This window comes from Bicyclus anynana, chromosome Z, assembly GCF_947172395.1.
Source record: "Bicyclus anynana chromosome Z, ilBicAnyn1.1, whole genome shotgun sequence".
NCBI lineage: Eukaryota > Metazoa > Arthropoda > Insecta > Lepidoptera > Nymphalidae > Bicyclus > Bicyclus anynana.
The window spans coordinates 12587463-12610443 of NC_069110.1; the positions used below are offsets into that span (position 1 = coordinate 12587463).

Genomic DNA, 22981 nt, shown 5'->3' on the forward strand with positions numbered 1-22981 from the left:
CTGACAGCTCCCTTCAACCCCAGACGTCGATTTTAAGCTTGAAAAGCACGGGCGTAGGTATCGACGTATCAGTCTCATCAAAGATACGGGGCCCGGTCTACAGAGGTAAGTAAAAATTAGTAAAATACAATCCACAATCTCACTTAATCTGGAGTTTCCCGTTGTCAATCTCTTTTATTCCCGAATTAAGCGTGCGCTCAAAAATTGTGAACATCCTAGACAGGTTAAATTACTGTCATATTTATTTTAAGCAACTGTTTTTGTGAGAAATCTTTGCCCTTCATTGAACCCCCAACTAAGTTTAATACCAGGTCCCTCCAAGGCACGCTACGCTACTGTTCATGAGTGTTAGTGTTACTTTAGTTCACGTATATCAAAAAGCTGTTTCTAATTCAACTTCTACAACTACATAATTTACAATGGTTTGCAATTGACAAATATATACAAGGTAGTACAACAAAAAGGGGTCCTCAATAATAAATGATATTAATCTGATTCGTAAATAGCAAGCAAATGATACTACACTTTTCCGGACATCGCCGCATCGTCTTCAATTTCGCACGGAATAACGTCATGGTCTTTATGGTTATATACAATACTGTGCCAAAATTTGGATCGATGTGTTATTTGTTCTGTCTGTTGTAATGATACAAATTTATGTTATATAAAAGTATTTCCTAAAACTAAGAATTAAAAATAATAAAAATCTGAAAACAACAATGTAACTTCGTACGCAAAGATTGGTCCTGCAATAATTTAGATAATCATCCAAAAACCATGGATATATATTTTCTTATGGATGATTTCATCATTAACAACCCATATTCGGCTCACTGTTGGGCACGAGTCCTCCCAGAATGAGAGGGGTCAGGCTAATAGTCCACCACGCTCGCCCAATGCGGATTGACAACTTCACACACGTAGAGAATTAAGAAAATTCTTAGATATGCAGATTTCCTTACGATGTCTTTTCTTCACCGTATGAAGCACGTGATGTTTAAATTCTGATGATGTATCCACAATAAATTATTATGTAAAGTACGTGTAATAATTACCGCTAAAATTAATAAAATCATAGCTTCTGAATGAATCATCATTGTTAAGAATGAGATTATGATATCCCAATGCATGATTTTGTTTGTAAACACGACGGCGTTAACACACAATTTTATTAGGGTCTGAACTGATAGTTTCATTCTCTCATCATTACTTTATTAACATTGCTTTTTTAAAAAAATAAAGAGTAAACATAACGGACTCCCTTCTTCACTTTTGACGGTCCTTAGACAGCTTGATAGATCAGTTAGTTGTCAAAATATTTTCCATATCTGAAAGAAAAATACGTGTGAGATATAAAATCTCTTTTCCTATTATTAAATCATGAACATCGATATCTATAGGCACGGCAGTGTCCCCGCCAAGTCGTGCATAAAAAGCGGCACGACCGTTCTATACTTTTCTCGAAGCAATTCAAGCCATTGTCGTCTACTCCCAATCATCTTCGTTGTGGATGTAACCAGAAGCGTGAATTTTGAGAACCCAAGCAGGCATACCAGTCGTGATAGCCCAGTGACATATGACCTCCTCCGTTTACGGAGGATATGGGTTCGAATCCGGTCCGGGCATCCGGCATGCACCTCCAACTTTTCAGTTCTGTGCATTTTAAGAAATAAAATATCACGTGTTTCAAACGGTGAAGGAAAACATTCTGAGATGAGACTCGAGCTCAGCAGTGAGTCGAATTTGGGTGAATAATGAAATGATGATAAGCAGGCACTGTCTTGACACGGTATATTTCAAAATTCATTGAATTTGAACGATAGTTTAAGAATTACAGCTAAGCAAAGTTTCCTAATTTTGTCACGCACTGACTGATTGATCAAAACTCTAAGGCTGAACTTTTAATCTTTTATCGACTCTTATTCAAAGACAGTAAGCTTTACCATACAACACAACCGCTTTTTAGACGCAAATGTTTATCAAATTAGAAGAGCTCTAATAATAATAATCTTTATCTTTACGATTGTATAAGACGAAGTCGTCCACCACGACTATCAGCATATGTGGTTGATCTCATAAATTGCGTAACATAATTGGATACGATTTTCACTATCATTTAAGAATACATTCAGAGCCGATTATATTATGATCCCTCAAAGCTATGTGAAAATGAGAGCCAAGTTTAATATAAAGAATATACATGGTTTTAAACTTCAATAATAAATTCGAGATTTTATTAAATAAGTGCCAATATTTGATTGTGTGATGAGTGCCGATTCAATGAATGCAAGGCATGGATTTTATGAACGCTGAAAGTTTATCCGATGGTGCCTTTGGAAGGCAAAAGGTTTGAAGGGTCCAGACCCTCATTCGTCGAATTATAAAGTCCGGGAACAAATTGGTTGACAAAATCTATATATAAACACGAACGAAACCCCGGGTCAGAGTTAGTTGCTCATAAGTAAAATGATTTAGGTAAGAAGTCGGGAAAATAGTGTCAAGGGTGGCTCGATGAGCCTACGATTTCATTACCAAGCGATTGCACGAATATTAGAATGTAGCAAGGTTGAACCACTGAATAGAACATTAAAAAAATAATATTATCGGATACTAGCGGACGCCCGCGACTTCGTCCATGTGGAGTTCAGTTTTTCACAAAAATTTCAAGATTTTGGTAATTTCGGCACGAGATCTATCCTTAAGCAATGGATCCTAAGTAATACACATCTAAATATTTAAAGGTCATTCATCACGAAATCTCGAAAATCGCTTAACGTACAAAAATTAAATTAGGCAGGGAGGTATCCGCTAAGAACGGTTTTCAGAAAGAGGAGAAAAGGCTCTCGCAAGTTTGTATGATATACTTACTTTATCTTTTATACTACAAATTTAAAATTGTGTAAAAGGTAGGAAGGTAACAGTTAGTGAAGTTCGCTATAAATGAATTTTGCGACAGGGCCGGATTAAGGAGATTTAAATTTTGCTAATTTTTGTAAAAGGGTTATCGGACTAATGCGTAAATAGGTACATATTATAAAGTTAGATAGTTAAATAGGAGAAGAAGGATTTATACTGATTTGTACGCGGACGAAGTCGCAGGCGTCCGCTAGTATTATAAATACGAATGTGAGTTTGTTTATTACTTATTATTGTATGTTTGTTTATTACTCTCGGACGTCTAAACCATTCAACCGATTTTAGAAATTGTTTAAACAATAGAAAGCTACAGATTCGGCAAATAACATAGGCAATATTTTATCCCCGTATTTATACGTGAACGGGAACTACGAGGGTGGTATCGCGGGCGACTGCTAGTCTTTGCTTCTGTACTAATATTATAAAGAGGTAAAGTTCGTGAGTTTGTAAGGTAAAGTATGGGTAAATCTCTGGATCTACTAAAGCGACTTTGAAAATTCTTTTACCTATAGAGAGCCGTATTATTTGTGAGTGTCATAGGCTATATTTTATCTCTGTATTCCCACAGAAACGGGATTTACACAGGTAAAACCGCGGGGCGTCTGCTAGTACAACTATGTTTGTATCGATAAAAATAAGTAACAATATGTGTGATGTCGCCGAAGTAAATATCTTTGTAAATGATAAGTTTACTGTTGAATCAATGTGGATTTCTCAAAACCTTTTTATAATCGTAATTAGTCAAGATATCTAATTGTGACTGATAGGACCTAGGCCAAAGTGCATTGTACTTTAGATAATAATGCGCTTTTAACATTTAACACATTTACGGTACTTACCTAATGTGTTACAACACTTGTGCGCACAGTCATCTATACTAATATTATAAAGCTGAAGAGTTTGTTTGTTTGATTGAACGCGCTAATCTCAGGAACTACTGGTCCGATTTGAAAAATACTTTCACTGATAGATAGCCCATTAATCGAGGAAGGCTATAGGCTATATTGTATTTTAAAAAATTAGTGATTCTTCCTGAAACTCCAATAATATAACCCAAGGTATACAAAAGTTTTGTTTACATGGCGTGCGCTGCAAAAACTGTTAATGTTAGAATAAAATAATGGTCTACAACTTTGCAGAACACATAATTTTTTATTTCACTTTGAAAATGGACTACATATTATGTAATCCAAGCGACCACTCCAGTTACTTTTAGATATGCGATCACTGTAGGGTTAAGTATGTTTTCAAAAATCAAGCTGTAAGGTAAGCGAGTAAAGTCGTGTATGCTAAGAAACCTGAAGCGCAGGTTGACATCTGCTTCTGTGAGCAAAAAAATTTTATGGAAGTAATAAATAATAATAATCCATTCAAACAAGGAATCGTAAGTACTATTAATGAGATATTCCTTATAACAGCTACAATAATAATAATATTTATAAAACAATTATTATAGTATTCATTATGTAGGTACGTTTATTTTTCCTATGACTGTCAGTAGGTATCACTACAGATTTAGGCTGCCTGTCCACCATACCGGAGCGAGAGAGCGTAGCGGGAAACGGACTAATGCGGAGCGGAGTTGCGTACGGTGTCTGTCCTCCGGAGCGGAGCGAGGCTGCGGAGTGAGTTCCCGAAGAAACTTCCCCACTCCGCTTCCCCGCACGTGATTCCCCGCTCCGCTTACCAGTTTTATATCAATTTTTAAACTAGCTTGCAAATCCCTGTCCACTTATAAGGAGTGTAGATTTTGTGCAATTCTATTGTATAATATTTCTCCGTTCCTCGGCTTCGCTGCCTCGCTCCACTTCGGTGGACTGGCAGCCTTAAGCGTAAGCTTTTAGTGTTGTCTGTTCTGTGGGTATCGCTGACATGGCATTTTCATTCTTGGCAGTTTCAAATTATTGCTATACTAAATTATTTAGCTATCGATTTCCACTGCGATCACAAGTGCTACCACGAAGTTAAAGAAAGGTCAAAGGGTATCTTTTAATGCTAAGTTGATATGTGCAGCAAACGGCGTATCTTTTTTTAAACATGGCCAATATTCCCTTACAACTAAGCGAAAAGATACTTACTTTTAACATCGAATTTGTTAATTTATAACCTACCGCGCAGTTTCAACTGTGTGGTTCCCGTTCCCGTAGGAATACGGGGATAAATTATAGCCTGTAGCACTCGGGGATAATGTAACTTCCCAACAGTGAAAGAATTTTAGAAAGATTGTTTGTTTGTTTGCAGTGAAACAATGCAAACAAACAAACAATCCAATCTTTCCTCTTTTTATTATTAGAATACATAAATACATGTGTTACCTAATCTGCAGGCTTATACACTATCTTTGATGTATGATAGTTGACATATTGAGATTCTATGTAACAAATGTCATCCGTGCTTACTTGGAAAAAAATATCACACAGTTGGTAAATAACATTCTATAATAAAGACCAAAATAGGGAATAGGTCAGCTGATCAGGCGGCGCTTTTAAAACGTCATTATATTAATTGTTTTATTTACATAATTGATAAGTAGCGGTGATAATAATTTAAAAAAAAAACAAATAAAAGTTAAACAAAAATGTGCGAACCGTAGCTGTTACGTACGTACAAGGTAGTTACGTAATGTTTGCAGATTTGATTTACGAGTTATAATAAATATAGTACATACACGACATACACCAAGTTTGTACTATAACTATCGTGACGTCACAATCTCCTTGTTACACCTGGCACACACGTGTCAACAGTATCACAAACAGTATATTTATGTTGTTAACTAGCTTATCATGTATACGACTTATGAAACGACCAAACTAAAAAAGCAAACTATCAAACCACACTTATTTGAGAAGTATATAAATATTGATTGTTCAGAATATTCATCTCTGTAAAATTATCGTTTAACAGATGTTAAATTAATTTTGTGCCAAATTTCAAACAAATGCGCTCTACTTTTCTGTAGGCCTAACATGTTAGCCACGCGTTCGAGATATCTCACGAAGAGAACAGATCAACAGACATTGTCAACCAGTAGCGGCAGCATTAAAAATCTCTTTCGTCTCATCGCAACAAAAGAGGCCACCAAAGTAGTCCCGTGGCTAAAACCTGGGCCTGTAGCCATGTGGTACGCCGATCCTCTTTCTACAAACGATAATGCTTCGTTACAATCTCGAGTTGTGCGTTCAGGAAGTGTAAAAACTATATACACATACGTATATAATTTTTTTTTATTTCAATTAGGCTTAGTTTACGAGCACTTTTGAATTGAAGTTATGTCATAATTTAATTTAATGGTGGTAATTATAGTCGAAAACTTAGTCTTTGTCCAAGAAGAGCCCACAACAAACTCAGCCAAGGCTTATTTTTTACCACCATTTTACAAAATTATCTAGAACTAAGTACGTACATAGTCGTACAATGTAAGTAAACACAAGACCTGCCTTCCGAACCGGTGGTAGAATCTTTACAAATAGTCAACTGACGTGTCAAAAGTGCTTGTAAACTGAGCCTACTTGAAATAAATGATTTTTTGATTTTGATTTTGAAGAATGTGTATGTGTGCGCTCATTGGAGTAGCTAAATTCGGGTCACTTCTTGCGTGATTTTGTAGGCATGTAACATATCTAATAGTAGAAAATCTTTGTGCGTAGGTATACCTATACTCTCCTTAGACGTGCACCTATACGTTCTTAATGACGCCGACTCACAGATGCAACATTCAGTTATTTCAGAAGTGAACCAGTTTTACTGATTACCTATTTATAACCACCCGGAATGAATGCGAAGTTGTATAACAGCTTTCGTCACAGAAGCACCGACTGTCGCGTATTGTTAGACTTTACATTTGAACATTTTTAAATGAAGTACGACGATATGCCATTATTTTTTTGTTTTTTTTGTGACTAGCTGACCCGACAGACGTTGTCCTGCCTTAAGCAAAAAATTATAATCTACACTATCGGACACCCGCGATTTCGTCCGCGTAAAATTTAGTTTTTCACAAATCCCTCGGGAACCATGGATTTTTCCGGGATGAAAAGTAGCCTATGTGTTAATCTAGAGTAAAATCTATTTCCATAATAAATTTCAGCCAAATCGATTCAGTAGTTGCGGCGTTAAAGAGTAACAAACAATCAAACAAACATCCATACACTTTCGCGTTTAAATTATTCGTAGGATATGTAAGTAGTTTGAAGTAACTATTTCCATGCAAAAGTAAATGATAGTTTTCGTCATTTTGCTTATTTTTGGGGCAATTTCTTGGGAATCCTTCTTTATTTTCTTCCTAAAACTTTCCTCAATAAAAAGTGAAAAACATAAAAAAGAATTAATACAAATCTATCAAGCCGTTCTAAAGTTTCAGCCTCACGTACATTCATTTTAAATATGTGTATATTATACAGACGTTTTACTATTACACGGCAAAAAGCACACCACTATGTTATTTTCAAACACCTAAGGGAAAAAACAGAATTACACGCGAACGGAAATGAGGACACTCCGCTGCTCAATAAAATTATACCAGCAAAATACCCGCGAGATTATTTTGGTGATCATAGTTTTATTTATAACTAATAACCTCTCTCTCATTGAGATCTGGGTAAATTGCGCGTTTGCAGTCATTTATTTTTGTGACACTATAGGTGTGTCCACACTTGACCTCTTTTCTTTTTACACGCTTTAAATTAGCTTCACTTGTATGTAACAAAAACTTGGAATCTTAATTTTACCCACTTCCCGGTCTTCGATTAGGATGAAATTTTGCACACGCTCTGAGTTCTAAAGACAATACATGACTAGCTAAGGAACGTCATTACAAATGCAATATGGCAATATGGTGGACTGGCTGTTTGATATCAAATGAAAGAGTTAAATCCAATATTTGTAATTTTTAGTATGTGCTAAAAGCATGTTTTTTAGTTTTTTAAACTATTTAAAGTTATTTAACTAGAAGACGCCCGGGACTTTGTTAGAATGAAATTCAGTTTTTCACAAATATCACAGGAACCGTGGACTATTCCGCGATTAACAATAGCTGTATGTTGTTTAATAACCTCCTCTACCTACCAATAAGTGCGATAACAATCGGTTCAGCCCTTTCAGAGATATGACTCACAAAAATTGAAGTATGTTTGTGTTTTAGTATCGTTTAGTTCCTCGATTACAAGTGGTATTAACATTCATTATTTATGTTATTGTAGAGGGGAAGGCATCAGTGTTAGTATAAATAAGAGGGTATTTGATGACTTCAGCTCAGTTGTTTGTTAAGCAGCGTAGACACCGTCACGCTACCATTCGCTATGGTGATTTTGTGCATTAATGTTTTGTGTTGTAATTATTGTTTATCATAAATTGTTTAGTGTAGGCATGGAGAACACGTCGGGCAGGGAAGGTGAGTGTTGATGCATTTTAAAGGGATCCCCTAAACCTACTCCCAAGGTCACAAGTCCTGGGACCCGCACGAGGTGTATCCTCTGCCACAAAACAATGGTCCAACCACTATCGCTACTACTCGTCATGTCACATATAGGCACTTGAGAAAACACAGGTACCTACTTTGAAATCATAGAAACATATGTTAGTAACATATTCTTTCATTTCATAAACAACTGACACGCTTTACGTGTTGCGTGATTCAGCAATAATAAACAGTAAATTATTTATAAGACAATCATAGACGCTTATCGTCATCCGTAACTGAACGTAATAAGTTGAACTATGACTTAGATTAAGTTGAATACTTTCAATGAACGAGTATTTACAAAATACATATGGTCTAAGATCCGAAATTAGAAATATATACTCTCATCTGTTATTTAAAGTGTGTGAGTGTGTGTGTGTGTGTGTAAGTGTGTATTCTTGTTCCATTTTTGTGCTTCGGCTATTTGGCTGAAATTTGGAATGAAAATAGATTTTACTCTGGATTACCATTTAGGCTACTTTTCATCCCGTAAAAATGAATAGTTCCTGTAAAACTGAATTCTACGCGGACGAAGTCGCTGGCATCCGCTAGTAAGAAATTAATGATAGATATAGCACACTAACTAATACTTACAGTGACACATTGTAAATAGGTTGCCTAATTATATCGCGACCGGACTCTTTTCATACAAAATGTAGGAAACTATGAACCAGATAAAAGGCAACTTAATTTAGTCAATTTGAGTTTATAATAAGCTTTCATTTGGCATATTAGACGACGAAATAATTGATGAGTTTATTTAACTAACATTACTCAACTGTTAAACCTTTACTTTTTCAATAATTTTGGTTTTATTCCGTTAACTAGTGTACGAAAATTAATCATTTAATAATCCGCAAATTGACTAGGCAACCTATGTGCAATGTGTCAATGTAAGTATTTTCTATCATTTATTTTTTATACCAAATAAATAACAGATGAGGGTATATATTTTTATATGCCGTGTCTCGTACAAATATTATGTTATTTCGTTTACTTTAGTAATAGTAGAGCATTTTTGAGCTCGTCCAGGAAAGAACTACCGCCACGTTCATTTTTTAAGCCAAACAGCGTTTCTCTGAAGGGCAAGTTACCGGCACAGAACAGAAAATGCTAAAGCTTATTTAGCGGTAGAAGTAGCAAAGGATCCGCGTACCCTTATGTATGTATGGTGTACACTCAGTTGTTTATATTATAAGAAAATTAACTCTAATAATGGTGACATAGAGTTCATATTACAGCACTGTTGCTACACACTAAAGTAGTAAGTGCTAACTAAAGTTCACTCTATATGACCTCTATTAAAATCCATTTACTTTTACTATATAGTTTTTAAACAAACGCAATATTGAGATAGTGTGGATGAGACCTTATGCCCTTCAACAAAATTAGAATAACGTACACGAGGCATGAAAGTAAAACGGAAGTCTGAAGTCTCGCGGTTATCTCTTATCTATCGGTATGATCCTTTGTAGTAGGTACTTGTATTTATTTTGATGTTTATTGTTATTTTACCTAGTTTCTATTTCAGTCATTTAAATGTTCTTACGTAAGTCAAAAAAGTCAAAAGCCAAAATTCATTTATTACAAATAGGCTTAGTTTACAAGCTCTTTCGAAACGTCAGGTAAAATTATTAAACTTAAGATAATGGTGATAATAATTATTCGAAAACTTAAAATTAAAGTTAAGAGGGTTCCAAACGCGCCTTGGTCCGAGAAGAGCCCACAACAAACTCAGCCAAGGTTTATTTTTTTTATTTATCACCATTTTACAAACTTATTTAAAACTAAGCACACAGTCGTATAATTCAATTTAACACCAAGCTTTTTTATCATTTAAATACTCATTAACACTATAATAAAACTTTACTAAAAGCTTGTAATATTATACATATACTTGCGGCTGCCTCAACGGTGTCACCCGCGGAGTTTGCGTTCCCATAAGAATACGGGGATACAATATAGCCTGTAACTAGCAGATAATGTAGATATCCATTGGGCGAAAGAATTTTTATATCGGTTAAGCGTAACGAACTCTCAGTTTCGCATTTACCATACTTTCATAAATAATTATGGATACATATAACGAAGTAATTACAGTATTATAACTTCAGAGTAATTAAACGAATTACATACATTGATTAGTCCTAGTATAGTCATACTTTTATCCTGATATTCCCACGGGAACGGAATATACTTGGCATAAATGGGATTATCATCATCATCATCATTATCAACCCATATTCGGCTCACTGCTGAGCTCGAGTCTCCTCTCAGAATGAGAGGGGTCATATGACTGTGGCGATACCCAGCAGTCCTATAATAAACAGGTTTAGGAAGGAGACGATCGATATCGATAAGTTCCTGAGCACACTCATCACAATAGATAATGTCGAGAATACTGACAAGCTGGCGACCTGGTTTCTTGCATTAACATAATCGTATACGCGTGCAAAAGTTATGAATAATTTAAATAGAAAACACAACACCACGATAAATTTATTATTTATTATTTTTTAATAATAAATTAATTAACGTACGTATTAATAAGCAATAAATGAACGATAATTATTTAACTATTTATCCTACTAATATTATAAACGCATATTCGTATGGATGTTTGTTACTCTTTAACGCCGCTACTACTGAAGCTATTTGGCTGAAATTTGGAATAGAAATAGATTTTACTCTGTATTAACACATAGGCTATATTTCATCCCAGAAACATTCAAGTTTGCCGCGGGATTTGTAAAAAATTGAATGCCATGCGGACGTTTAATGCGATAACACGAATATAATCGATTTTTAAAATCGCTAAGCATCACAAAAACCAAAAAGCCACGCCGTAAACTTAAATCAAAGTTGATATTTTGTAGTTTATCGACGAATTGTTGTTAGTAACCTACGCTTATCTAGGACAATGTTTTAACCGGTAACATATAGGGAAAAACCGCTAATAGGTACCTCTGATACAGATGTTTACACAAGATAAAATACTTAATGCTTTCGCCACTACACGCGAGTAACGCAAGCTAATAGGGAAGTCTAATTATTTTTTTTATTGTTCACAAGTTAGCCCTTAATGCAATCTTAGATGGAAGCGGGCTAACTTGTTAAGAGGAGGATGAAAATCCACGCACCTTTCGATTTCTACACGATATCGTACCGGAACGCTAAATCGCTTGGCGGTACGTCTTTGTCGGTAGGGTGGTAACTACTACTACTAGCCACGGCCGAAACCTCCCACCAAATCTGGACCAATTAAGAAAACCTCAATCGGTACAGCCGAGGATCAAATCCAGGACCTCCGTCTTGTAAATCTACTGCGCATACCTTAATGATTATAAAAATGATAAAAAAGCTTAGTGTTGGACTGCACTATACACCTTTGTACTTGGTTCTAAAAGTTTATAAAATGATGGTAAACGAAAAAAAATAAACCTTGCCTAAGTTGGTTGTGGGCTCTTCTCGAACGAAAGCGCTTTTGGAACCATCGTGACTTTAATTTTAAGTTTTCAAGTTTACTGACCACATAATTTGACGCATCAAATATTCAGTGACAAAAGTAACGAGTACCCAGTACCAGTACCAGTGACAAAAACAGTAATGATGTAAAGGTTCTTTGTTGTTTTATAACGGACTAACTATAAAGAGCATTAATGATATTAGTTATAAGTTATAACTAATGATACTTTGATCTCATGTAAAAACATAATCAGGTAACTAATTATTATTTTCAAGGTGTCCGTAAGTACGTCAAATAAATAAATAATTATACTGTGTCAATACACACATTGCCATCTGTATGTCGGAAACGAGTTGTCATCAGAAGCGGATTTAAAGGGCAGAACACTATTATTGAATGAAAGTCATTCAGGTCAAACAATTCTTACCAAGAATGTTACCAAAAATCCTCGAATGGCATAGAATAACGTTGACTGAAGTCCCGGACTAGTGACCAAAGGATGTAGGGTTAAAAAGGTCTTTTAAAACTAGTTAACACTAGTTTTCCTAAACCGAAGGTTGCCTGGAAGAAATCGCTACTTAGCGATAAGGCCGCCTTTTGTATGCTGATCTCTTCTTAATTTGTTTTTTATTTCACTTGTTTTTGTCTTTGTGGTGTGCAAATAAAGTATATTTATCTTATTTATCTTTAACACTTCCCTTCTCCACTCAAGTCATTCTCCACGCCTCTACCAAAATAATCCATGAAGAACTATCCGACCACAGTTGTGGACCGATCGAACGTCACGACAAGATAGAGGTACGCCGCCCGAGCGGTTTACCACTACTGTCTACACTACTCACGGAACATTTAGTACTATCTCGGCTCATGACGACACAAGCCGACATATAGTAAAGCCATACTCGATGTGCACTGTTTACCAACAAAAAAATTAGAAATGAAGGTAGAAAACGCACGTCATTTTATAACTAATACAAACGAAGGATGACTCCAAATAATTAAAAATTATTCAAATTAATAATTGACAAATTTCGATAGTACAAATTATTTTTTTTAACATTTTTCTCCACTAGTTTAAAAACACACCCAAATACCCTACTTGTGGGAATCGAACCGAACGCCATGGATTCAAAAAGCAGAGTCACCCACCCACTCAACCGTACATTAGTGTTTAAATTCTGAATTATAAATAGCTTAGGTCAGCTTTAGGTTATAAAGGTTAGGGGTTCAGAGCCAGACTGTAATTAAAATAATCCAAGCGAAAGAGGTCTTGGATTTAATAGCGACCTTTAAAATATTATAGCTCCCACTTTATTTTATAAAGGATATTTTCCATATCTTTTTAAATATAATCAATATTCCCATTTCCCTAGTCGGGAAAGACTGTATTAAGAGTGAGTACGACAATTAGTCCAACGGGGCGGAATCGAACCATCCTTTGGTGATGAGTTCGACCGCTTTACCGTTGAGCTATTGAGACTATTTGGTAAGAGGTTTTTGCTGTTGTAGTAGGAGATAATAATGATGATGATAACATTTATATTTCAAGGAAATCGAATTTTATCAGTAGTTTTGAGAAAATCTCAAGCTTACAAACATATACATATGCAAATGGGTCGAATACAGAACTCCCTTTATTGATTCTCAAGGCTATGATAATTTATGATAGTCAGACAGACACGATCAATCCCTGTACTACAGTTTTGTTTATTGATATTGCGAATAATTATAACACATAATACGACGTTATCCTTCAGTATGGTAAACCCAATCGATAAAAGACATATAATAAAGGAATCGAGATTTTTTAATGAGTCACATTGGATACAGTTTTGGTATTAAATGATGGAGGGTTTCCCCATATCGCCATTTTGTTTTCGAGTATACCGATTAGTGATAAAGCATGACGCAATCAAACGGATGTGTTGCAGAGGCGTCATCACACGCGCTAAAGTCGAGCTACAATCGTTACGACATCATCACATGAATAAGTACTACACACGAAACGTACGTCGCAATGCATACAAGGTATACACGCTCCGCGATATTACACTCGTATTTTATGCTCAAGGGAATGTATACTAATATTATAAAGCTGAAGAGTTCGTTTGTTTGATTGAACGCGCTAATCTCAGGAACTACTGGTCCGATTTAAAAAATTCTTTCAGGGTTAGCTAGCCCATTTATAGAGGAAGGCTATAAGCTACTTATTACATTAAGTATACTTATACTTATTTTATCCCGGTATTCCTACGGGGACGGGAGTGAAACCGCGCGGCGTCTACTAGTACAGGGATAAAATATAACCTATGGAGTGTCAAAGTTTATATTTTATACCTCTCATGCCTAGTTTAGACTACTTTAGTATACTTTAGTATTTTAGTATTACAGACGATTTTCACGACGAACAAAATATTTTCACTGAGTAAACATAGTAGTAGGTAAGCTAGATGTATGATAAATCTATTCTCTTAAATACATATTGTATTTTGGAAGAAATAAGTTGTGTTTTCCTACTCGCTTGAGTAGTACATCAGTAACTTCATAAAAGTATCAAGAATTTGAAATTTGAAAGGGAGGTAGTTTACAGTTAGACGTCCGCAGACACTCGGGCTCAGCAGTGAGCCGAATATGGGTTGATGATGATGATGATGAATATATATTTTAAATAACATTTTATAAACAAACATTACATGATTTAAAATAAATAAGTTATGAAATGATATGCGTTTTCTACCTTGATTATAATTTCTTTGTTGGTAAACAGAAACTCATCAAGAAAGGCTATAGTATAGTGTATGTTCTTCTTGGAAATTTTCTTGCGAATTTTCAAAGTTGGGGTGTTCAGAGTTGGTAGTATGATACCCCTGTGCGTGCGTACAGAGTGTACAAAGTAAATACAGCCATCGGCTCCGGCCAAGATCATTAACATCCGATACTGCAGGCAACCTGCATTCTGTAAAGTTATAGTGATGCGACATCGCTCATTTCCATGGCAACCACATTGTTAGTGACATTTTATTTAAGGCCTTATAGAAATTAAGTTCAAATTCTAATAAAACTTGTTATCGGCGAATATTTACATCGACGACTTTAAAATAGCGGAATTACAACTCTGATTGTTAAATAAGTAGTCAAATGTAACCTCCCTTCTTACATTAAAAGGAGCGATGCCTGGCTTATAGTAGGGCATTAAAACAGAACGATAACGATTAATATAATATACTGAAAAACCATATGTCTGTATTTTGAATAAAATAACCAAAAATCGAAATGAGGCCATAATAGAAAAGCAGCAAAACACAAAAAGCAATAAAATAAATACGAAACAGGATTTGTTTAAACTAACAATAGAAAGCATAAGTAAATAGCAGTAATAGCCATAATTGTTATTATAATTGTGTTTTGTCTGTCGCTTAGCATATTTAATACTAGCCAACGCTCCACGGTTTCACCCGCCAAATATAGCCTCACTAATAACATGGCTTTCTAGTGGTAAAAGACTTTCAAAGAACAATATCGGTTCAGATCCTGAGATTACCCTGTACAATACCACAAACTTTACCTCTATATAATATTATTAGAGAAGTATAGCTAACATTATAGGACTCTTAAAGACGGAGAATTTTATTCAAATTAAATCAAAATCTTTTCATAATTGATTTTAATTTTATTATCTTTTAACCCTTCTCCACTTTCATGGATGTAACGTTATTTTTATGGATTTTATTTGTATAAAACTAGCAAAGCAAACCTTCAATTCTCAGGGCAAGAGTGAATAGCCATTTTCTAGGCAAGTCAGACTTCAACCTAGACCTTATAATTGTTTTCCACCAGGCATGATTGTAACCAAGCGCATGTCTATTTAGAATTTAAAAAAGGCTATAAGGTTCAAGTTTATTTTTTAATTCTAATTCTAATAAAATATCAAGTAAGAATTGAAGATTCTAAAAGCTTCTTAATGTTGTAGTCAAACGATGAAATTAAATTAAACAATAACACATTGAAAAGTAAAATTATACATTCGCAGAGTTTTTCATTGTTTTCGAAAAAATATTGGAAAGGTGAAGGTTATATAGGTGAAGGTCTCTACTGCTTTTGATCATAAGGTCCTGGATTCGAACTCCGTGCCTCGGAGAGCACGTTTAGCTCTCAGTGTCGGTCATTATCATTAACTTTGTTGTTGAACGATACATGGCCAAAACCAATCAAACCAAATTGGTCAAGCAAGCTCTGAATCCTGGAAGGCCTGGCTATTAAAATAATAGATGCACTGGGTCATTAAAATAACAAATAGATAAAATAAGTAAAGCATTGCCAATCAAACAGTCAATTTTTGCCTGGAACAAGAATTAAAAATAGAACTATACTTAAGCCATACTCGATATGCACTGTTTACCAACAACCAAATATAGGTAGAAAACACTTGTCGTTTCATAACTTATTTATTTTTAACTAGTGGCCCCGGTCAAGCTTCGCTTTGACTTACTCTACCCCTACATTACCCTACCCCTCCCTTTCCTACGCTACCCTACTCTACTCCTACCCTTGACTCTTGTTTAAAGTTATTAAAAAATATTAACTAATTGTTGTTAGCTTATTAATCAAATTTATTTTCATTACTAGGAACAGGTTAATTATAATTATTAATAAGTGTGAAATGACTAGCGATTTATACCCTCATTTTTAATTTATTTGTTGGAAATACACTATATACTTAATGCACATGCTGCCTATTTGGTGCAGTGGTTAGCCTAGGTTTCGAGTCCTGGTCAGGGAATTAAATACTGAGATATTCTTTCTTCAAAAAATTTTTAGTCAATATTTAAAATATTATAAAATATTTTAAATATTGACTAAACAATATTTAAAATAATTTTAATTTAAAAAAAAAAAAACTTTTTTTTTTTTTTAAAACAATTAAAAAACAAAATATGTAAACGGTGATCCCACAGAAGTTATAAACTGTGTTGTGGATCAACGCCCTTCGTCAGAGATATGACATGACAAAAAAATAGTTCCACATAAGACTTAAACATAAAATTTATTTATAGGATTTGTAAAATTATAAAAGTGTGTGATGTAAAGAACCATTGAAGTGATTGTGTGAAAGATAGAAGTTACTTAACACATTCATTGCCAAGCCAAAATCTTGGAATTACATAAATGGCCTATGTTCTAGAGGTCCGCCACGCGATGTCGCGTCACCGGCTACAGCGTAAAAGGCAGCTTCACGCGACGTCGCGTGGTGTGGCAATGAACGTGTTAAAACTATGCTATAATACTATTTTCAGCCCGGGGATGGAAAATTGGTAACTTCACACCCCGTGCTGCGCAGAGCACTATTAGCTATCGCTCCCGGTCATAATCATTTGATAGTGATCGTCAAAATGTCATTATCGCCCGCCGGGCAATCTTCATCGGAGCAGTGTGACTAACGCTAACCTTTATAGCAGCCAGACCTTCAATCTTCTAGAAGTCTCCTAGAAGATGGAAGGTCTGGCTGCTGAGCTCGAGTCTCCCGTCAAAATGCGAGGGGTAATAGTGCACCACGCTAGCCCAATGCAGATCGGATCAGATGCAGACTTCACACACACAGAGAATTAAGAAAATTCTCTGGTATGCAGGTTTCCTCACGGTGGTTTTCTTTCACCGTGTGAGTCACGTAATGTTTAACTTCTTAAAATGCACACAACTGAAAAGTTAGAGGTGCATGCCGCGGATCGGATTCGAACCCACACCCTCCGGAATCGGATGCAGAGATATATGATAATAACAAATACACACGCACAGCAAATAAATAATACAATAAATGAAAACTAATGTTTTGGTAATACTAGTTTCAACCAGGCATCTTCATTATAAAGTGAAAGTGACTAAAACCAGGACAACCGAAAGTTACCACAACCAATGTTAATAAAGTCGCATAGCACTCATATAATGAATAAAATTCCAACTAATACGCATGAGAATTACGTTGCCTATGTCTTTGGAATCCCGGATAAACAGTAATTTGACTAAAAAACTAATCATTATTATTCATATTAAAGTGTAATCAATTTTACGGTATTTCCTTGACATAGTTGTAGTAGTTAAAGTAATTTTAACCCATATAGAATGACTTAATAAGCGAAACCTTATCTAAATGCAAAATTCCGTCCGTAACGATCGCTTTTCCTTTTGAATTTATCTAAATGGGTTTAGTAAAGTTTATATATACTATATATAGTTATAATATTTAACAATACTCTCGTTTTTTCCAAGTGACGGCAACACACACGCCAAGCTGTCCAAATTAATATTATATATGCATTGTGACGTACTCTATAATTACGCATTCAGCCACCAGACGATGAAGCTATTTCCATAGCAACAGCGTGCAAGCGTGCATATTTATGCCGTCACAAAATCGAAAGAAAAAGTGGAAAGTTTAATTCATTATGGAAATTATTGTAACCGATCTTGACAACATTTGATACAGAGATAGATTGCATTCCGAAGACAAAACCAACTTATATGATCCGCATAAAAGAAAGCATCGTGAATAAAAAGCGTATTATAACTTCAAACGAAAAGAAAGCGTACAAAATTAAATTTCATATGGCCAGTCAAGTGAATTATCTATTTTTGTTAAATAATTTCTGTATAATACTATTCGCGATAAGCTATTTCGGAACACTGATAATTCTGCTATCAGATAAGGAGAAGAGTAACTGGAAATCACTCTAAATTATTTACAAAAAAGCACGTTACAATATTTTAAGTCACGATTTTAATATTAATACATACCTTTAAAATCCATTCGAGAATATCATTATATTCATCCATGATGGTGCCGGTAACAGAACGTTCGAGATTACTGAAGTCTAAAACTAAACTGCGATAGCAGTACCTAATAGTAAATCTGGCTAAGATAACCCGGAACCACAATTCATTTACCTTTGCCAAACACCGACGAAGTACGTCCCGAAAATCCTCCAAGACATTGCCGGTCGGAACATTTTCTTCTAACTCCATGGACATTTTTAACATATCACGTAATTCAATAAATTATACTAAACAATAAAATAATAGAAATTAAATCACAGATGAATTTCTTCTTTGGAACTATACTATCAGATCAAATTATTAATACTTTTGATTTACGAATGTCAAACGTGGCGCGGCGGAACATTGATCACGCGTACATTCGCGCCAACACGCGTTCTCTCACTAACTATAGAATGCAGACTGACTGACTAGTGACTATAGTGATTGTAGTCCATTCGCCCAACATGACACGCCAGATCCGCTTCGAGACGGTTGTAAGCGACCAGTGACGGCCAAGCATACCTACTGTCACCGAAAGTCACAAAGACTGGATATTTAGCATAGTTATCATGTAAAACGTGGCATTTAGCAAACAGGTGTGCGTCAAGGCTAACAGCCTGGCCACGAGAGCAGGCGGTGCTTACGGCGGTGCGACGTTTGAGAAGGAGCTAATTCAGGCCGTTATATTTTGCACGCATGCATATGTCAACGTTGCCTCGATGTAGTTTATATATATATTTTAGATACAATAGAAGTTATGCTTACGCTTGATTAAAATAAGCTAGATGACTTTCTTAAAATTAAATATATTGTTCATTATTGTTCATATTGTAAAAAAATATATCGTTTTTAATGAGATTTAAAAACTTTAATATTAAATTTGTCAGAAAACACTGTCCGCCATGATCTGTGCCATTACGTCAAACTAGTTTTGTTTACTAATTTTTACTTAAAAAAACATGATTTATAATATTTACACCAAAATTATTGCTACGAGTATACTTTCGATGTAAATCCAATCTTTGTATTTAACGAGATTTAAAAAAAAACTGTGAGTTGAAACATTAAGATCGATTTAAAACGAGTGCGTGCGTGTCGGACCACGCGCAGTGTAGAGTTGGCTAAAAAATTGTAGAGTAAACTAGTTTTAGGCCTAAGCTGCTGCATACATGTTTTCATCGGCCATTCCGCTTCTCGTCTAACACTAATGTGATCGCACAACAAAATACGCGGTTCGCGCGATAAATCTCGGCCACAGGGCAAGCTTCGTCGTCATCAACCCATATTCGGCTCACTGCTGAGCTCGAGTCTCCTCTCAGAATGAGAGGGGTTAGGCCAATAGTCCACCACGCTGGCCCAATGCGGATTGGCAGACTTCACACACGCAGAGAATTAAGAAATTCTCTGGTATGCAGGTTTCCTCACGATGTTTTCCTTCACCGATTGAGACACGTGATATTTAATTTCTTAAAATGCACACAACTGAAAAGTTGGAGGTGCATGCCCCGGACCGGATTCGAACCCACACCCTCCGGAATCGGAGGCAGAGGTCATATCCACTGGGCTAGCACAGCAGGGCAAGCTTAGTAGTTTTCATTTCAACGTTTTCATACGTTGATTACATTCGCTCGACGCAACCGCGAATTTTCTATGCATCGAATGCCGTGGCCAGGAAAGAACTTTAAAGGGGCTTGGCTTTTGACTAAATAAACGTCATATTGGAAACCGATTTGTACCCATGGCAACACGGTAGGTTTCATTTGAATAGTTGTTATATTCTTAAAACTATGAGATTAGGGTTAACATTGTTGTATTGATCTTTAATTTTTTTTATTACCTTCTATTTCAGTAATGTCACGGCGATGATTATAATTCTAGAACGTGTTCATAACAATAAACTTTGTTATTTGTAATTTTATTTCCAAAGCTTCTTGTGACATGTTAATCAACTTAATTATTTAAAAGGCTAGAAGCCAAATCTGATGAGTTTTGTTCTTTTTTTGCTATATTTGCTTTGTCTTGGTTCGTGTGGATCAAAATCTATTTAGTTTACAAAAAAAACCCTTTATGACGAATTTTGTATCTCAAACATGAATTTTTCATCAACCGTTTGACATTTTGGCAAAAATTCCTTGTACATAAGACTTCGATAGTCAAACAAAACAATCAACCTTGACTTTTTATCGGCGTGGTTATGTCGGTTTCGTTTGCAGTTTGCCATTCCGAAGCTTGTTCACTGGTTTGCCATATCAAACTCGTAAGCCCACGTTTCATCAACTGTATAACAACATTGCACTTTACGCATGTGGAGTCTGAATTGAGTCGTTCTAAGCGTTAGCTTTTAGCGTTGACTGTTCTGTGGTTCCATCATGCGTCTAGCGACTTTTACGCGATTAATTTTTTGAAGATAATTAGTCGAGATGTTGCATTCCTAAGCATTTTGTAAAATGACACGAATATATCGATTCATCTCCTAAACTAAACGTAATTGAGAATTTTCAGCCACCATTTGAAGTCGGTAATGGTAGACTAATCTTTCAAGACATCATGACTGCTTTTATTATTAACAACACTCACATGCACGTGTTTTTTGATGAAGGTAGTTCACCGTAACAATTCTCTAATAGTTTCAGCTACTCTGTACAGCGTACTCGATGTAGTTCCATGTTCGTACAAAAAAACGTTGCAGGGTAAGATCATGAGACCATGAGAGCAAATATAGCTGCTGCGCCAACTTACTTCCATCGTTTTGATCGTCGACCTGACCATCATCAGAATTTTATATTTTTTTTTATGCAATACTTTTTTTTACGCTTGACTACAATTAATGACTAGGTTTGAATATATCGATTTTTATAATACATTCCGGTAAATAAGGCCAATGTTAACTAATTTATACATAAAAAGCAAAGATTGTCTGGATATTTGCAAAATAAATGAGATTATAAAATTTCAAAATCTATTAAAAATCTTTTATCGTAATTAGATGAAAATCCATACAGTTTTAGCTTCCTTACATTAAATGTGTCATTTTTTAATATCTGAACTATAAACATAAACGCACAAATAACAAAGATATTAGTAATTTTGTTTGAACGCACATACAAATCTAACGATCATTACATACCTACGACGTCATTAATTCGTGCCATTTTGTATGGGGCGTTTTTCAGGGATCCGCGGCAGCGCCGCAAATCTGACCCTTTAAATCCCTGTAGCTCCGAAAGTAATGATAGCAGATACCCTGTTACTTTTACAAAATTGCTTTACTATTAATATACTCTTAATTTATATACAATTTAAAAAACTGCCATCATCCCTATTAAGCCTGATGGTAAGCATTAATGCGGTGTAAGTTGGATCGCGCTTTCGTAGAAGATGCCTATTCACTCTTGCTTTGAAGATCTTCAAATTATAAGTGTCAGGAAACACAAACGCCGGAAGGGTATTCCATATTTTTGCTGTACGAACTAAAAATGTGGATGCAAATCGTTTCGTACGTGTAGCCTGGACATTCACAATATATGGATGCCACCGTTCATGACTTTTTAACAGAATACATATCTTTATTTTACTGTATTCTGAGTTAGAATCTTATATTATCTATTATGCGTAATGTATTCGTACCTCTTTATTTTTTTACTTAAAAGGTATTTTTTAAAAAATATATTTTTCCTCAACACGAGACCATTGTAGTTCTACGTAATTCACAATATATCAGGAGTTACGTAAAATAATATTGATAAAAGTTATCAGGAAATATTTATGTTTTGGCTTGATAATATTAACTATAAAACTATTTGAAAAAAAAATATACCGTGCAATTTTGTAAATTATATGATTTTTCTAATTACGTTATCGGGTTAGCCTGTTGAATTGTTTTTGAAAATATTTAATTTTATTTATTTTTAAATATTGGATAGAAGCAGGCGTTACTTTGCGGAAGTTTATCATGATTATATAATGATTTATTTATTTTGCTATCATCCGCGAAAAGTCGACGAACCCATGCGACAACGTCACCCAGGTCCGACAAAATACTCTCTACGTACGTTTCACCCCGAAACCGGAGCATCCTCAGGAGATTTTGACTCTACAACGTGCAATTGCAAAGAAATTTAAATGTTTGTAAAATTTATTTATTTTACAAACATTCCGTTATGTATTAATTTATCAATATATTGAAATGTAGTCAGTTATAACCATAGATTTACGATTCGGTACAATGGTTATAACTATTAACTTCATCATCATCATATCAGCCGATGGACGTTCACTGCAGGACATAGGACTTATTTATATAGGGACTTCCAAACATCACAATCCTG

At 35.2% G+C, this 22981-nt stretch overlaps 1 protein-coding gene across 3 annotated transcripts in view; it reads right to left on the minus strand.

The window, feature by feature from the left end:
* The window catches only part of LOC112053841 (calcium-binding mitochondrial carrier protein SCaMC-2), a 45550-nt gene that overhangs the window by 4279 nt on the left and 18290 nt on the right, over window positions 1-22981 (minus strand). Inside the window, exon 1 of one of the 3 annotated variants that reach the window (XM_024093406.2) lies at window positions 18783-19073. The exons of 1 other annotated variant lie outside the window; for it this stretch is intronic. In XM_024093406.2, coding sequence (XP_023949174.1) covers window positions 18783-18875 — 93 coding nt within the window. In that variant the 5' untranslated portion in view covers window positions 18876-19073. Of the gene's footprint in view, window positions 1-18632; window positions 18687-18782; window positions 19074-22981 lie in introns of those variants that run through there. One more of the 3 variants, XM_024093407.2, reaches the window with a different exon arrangement.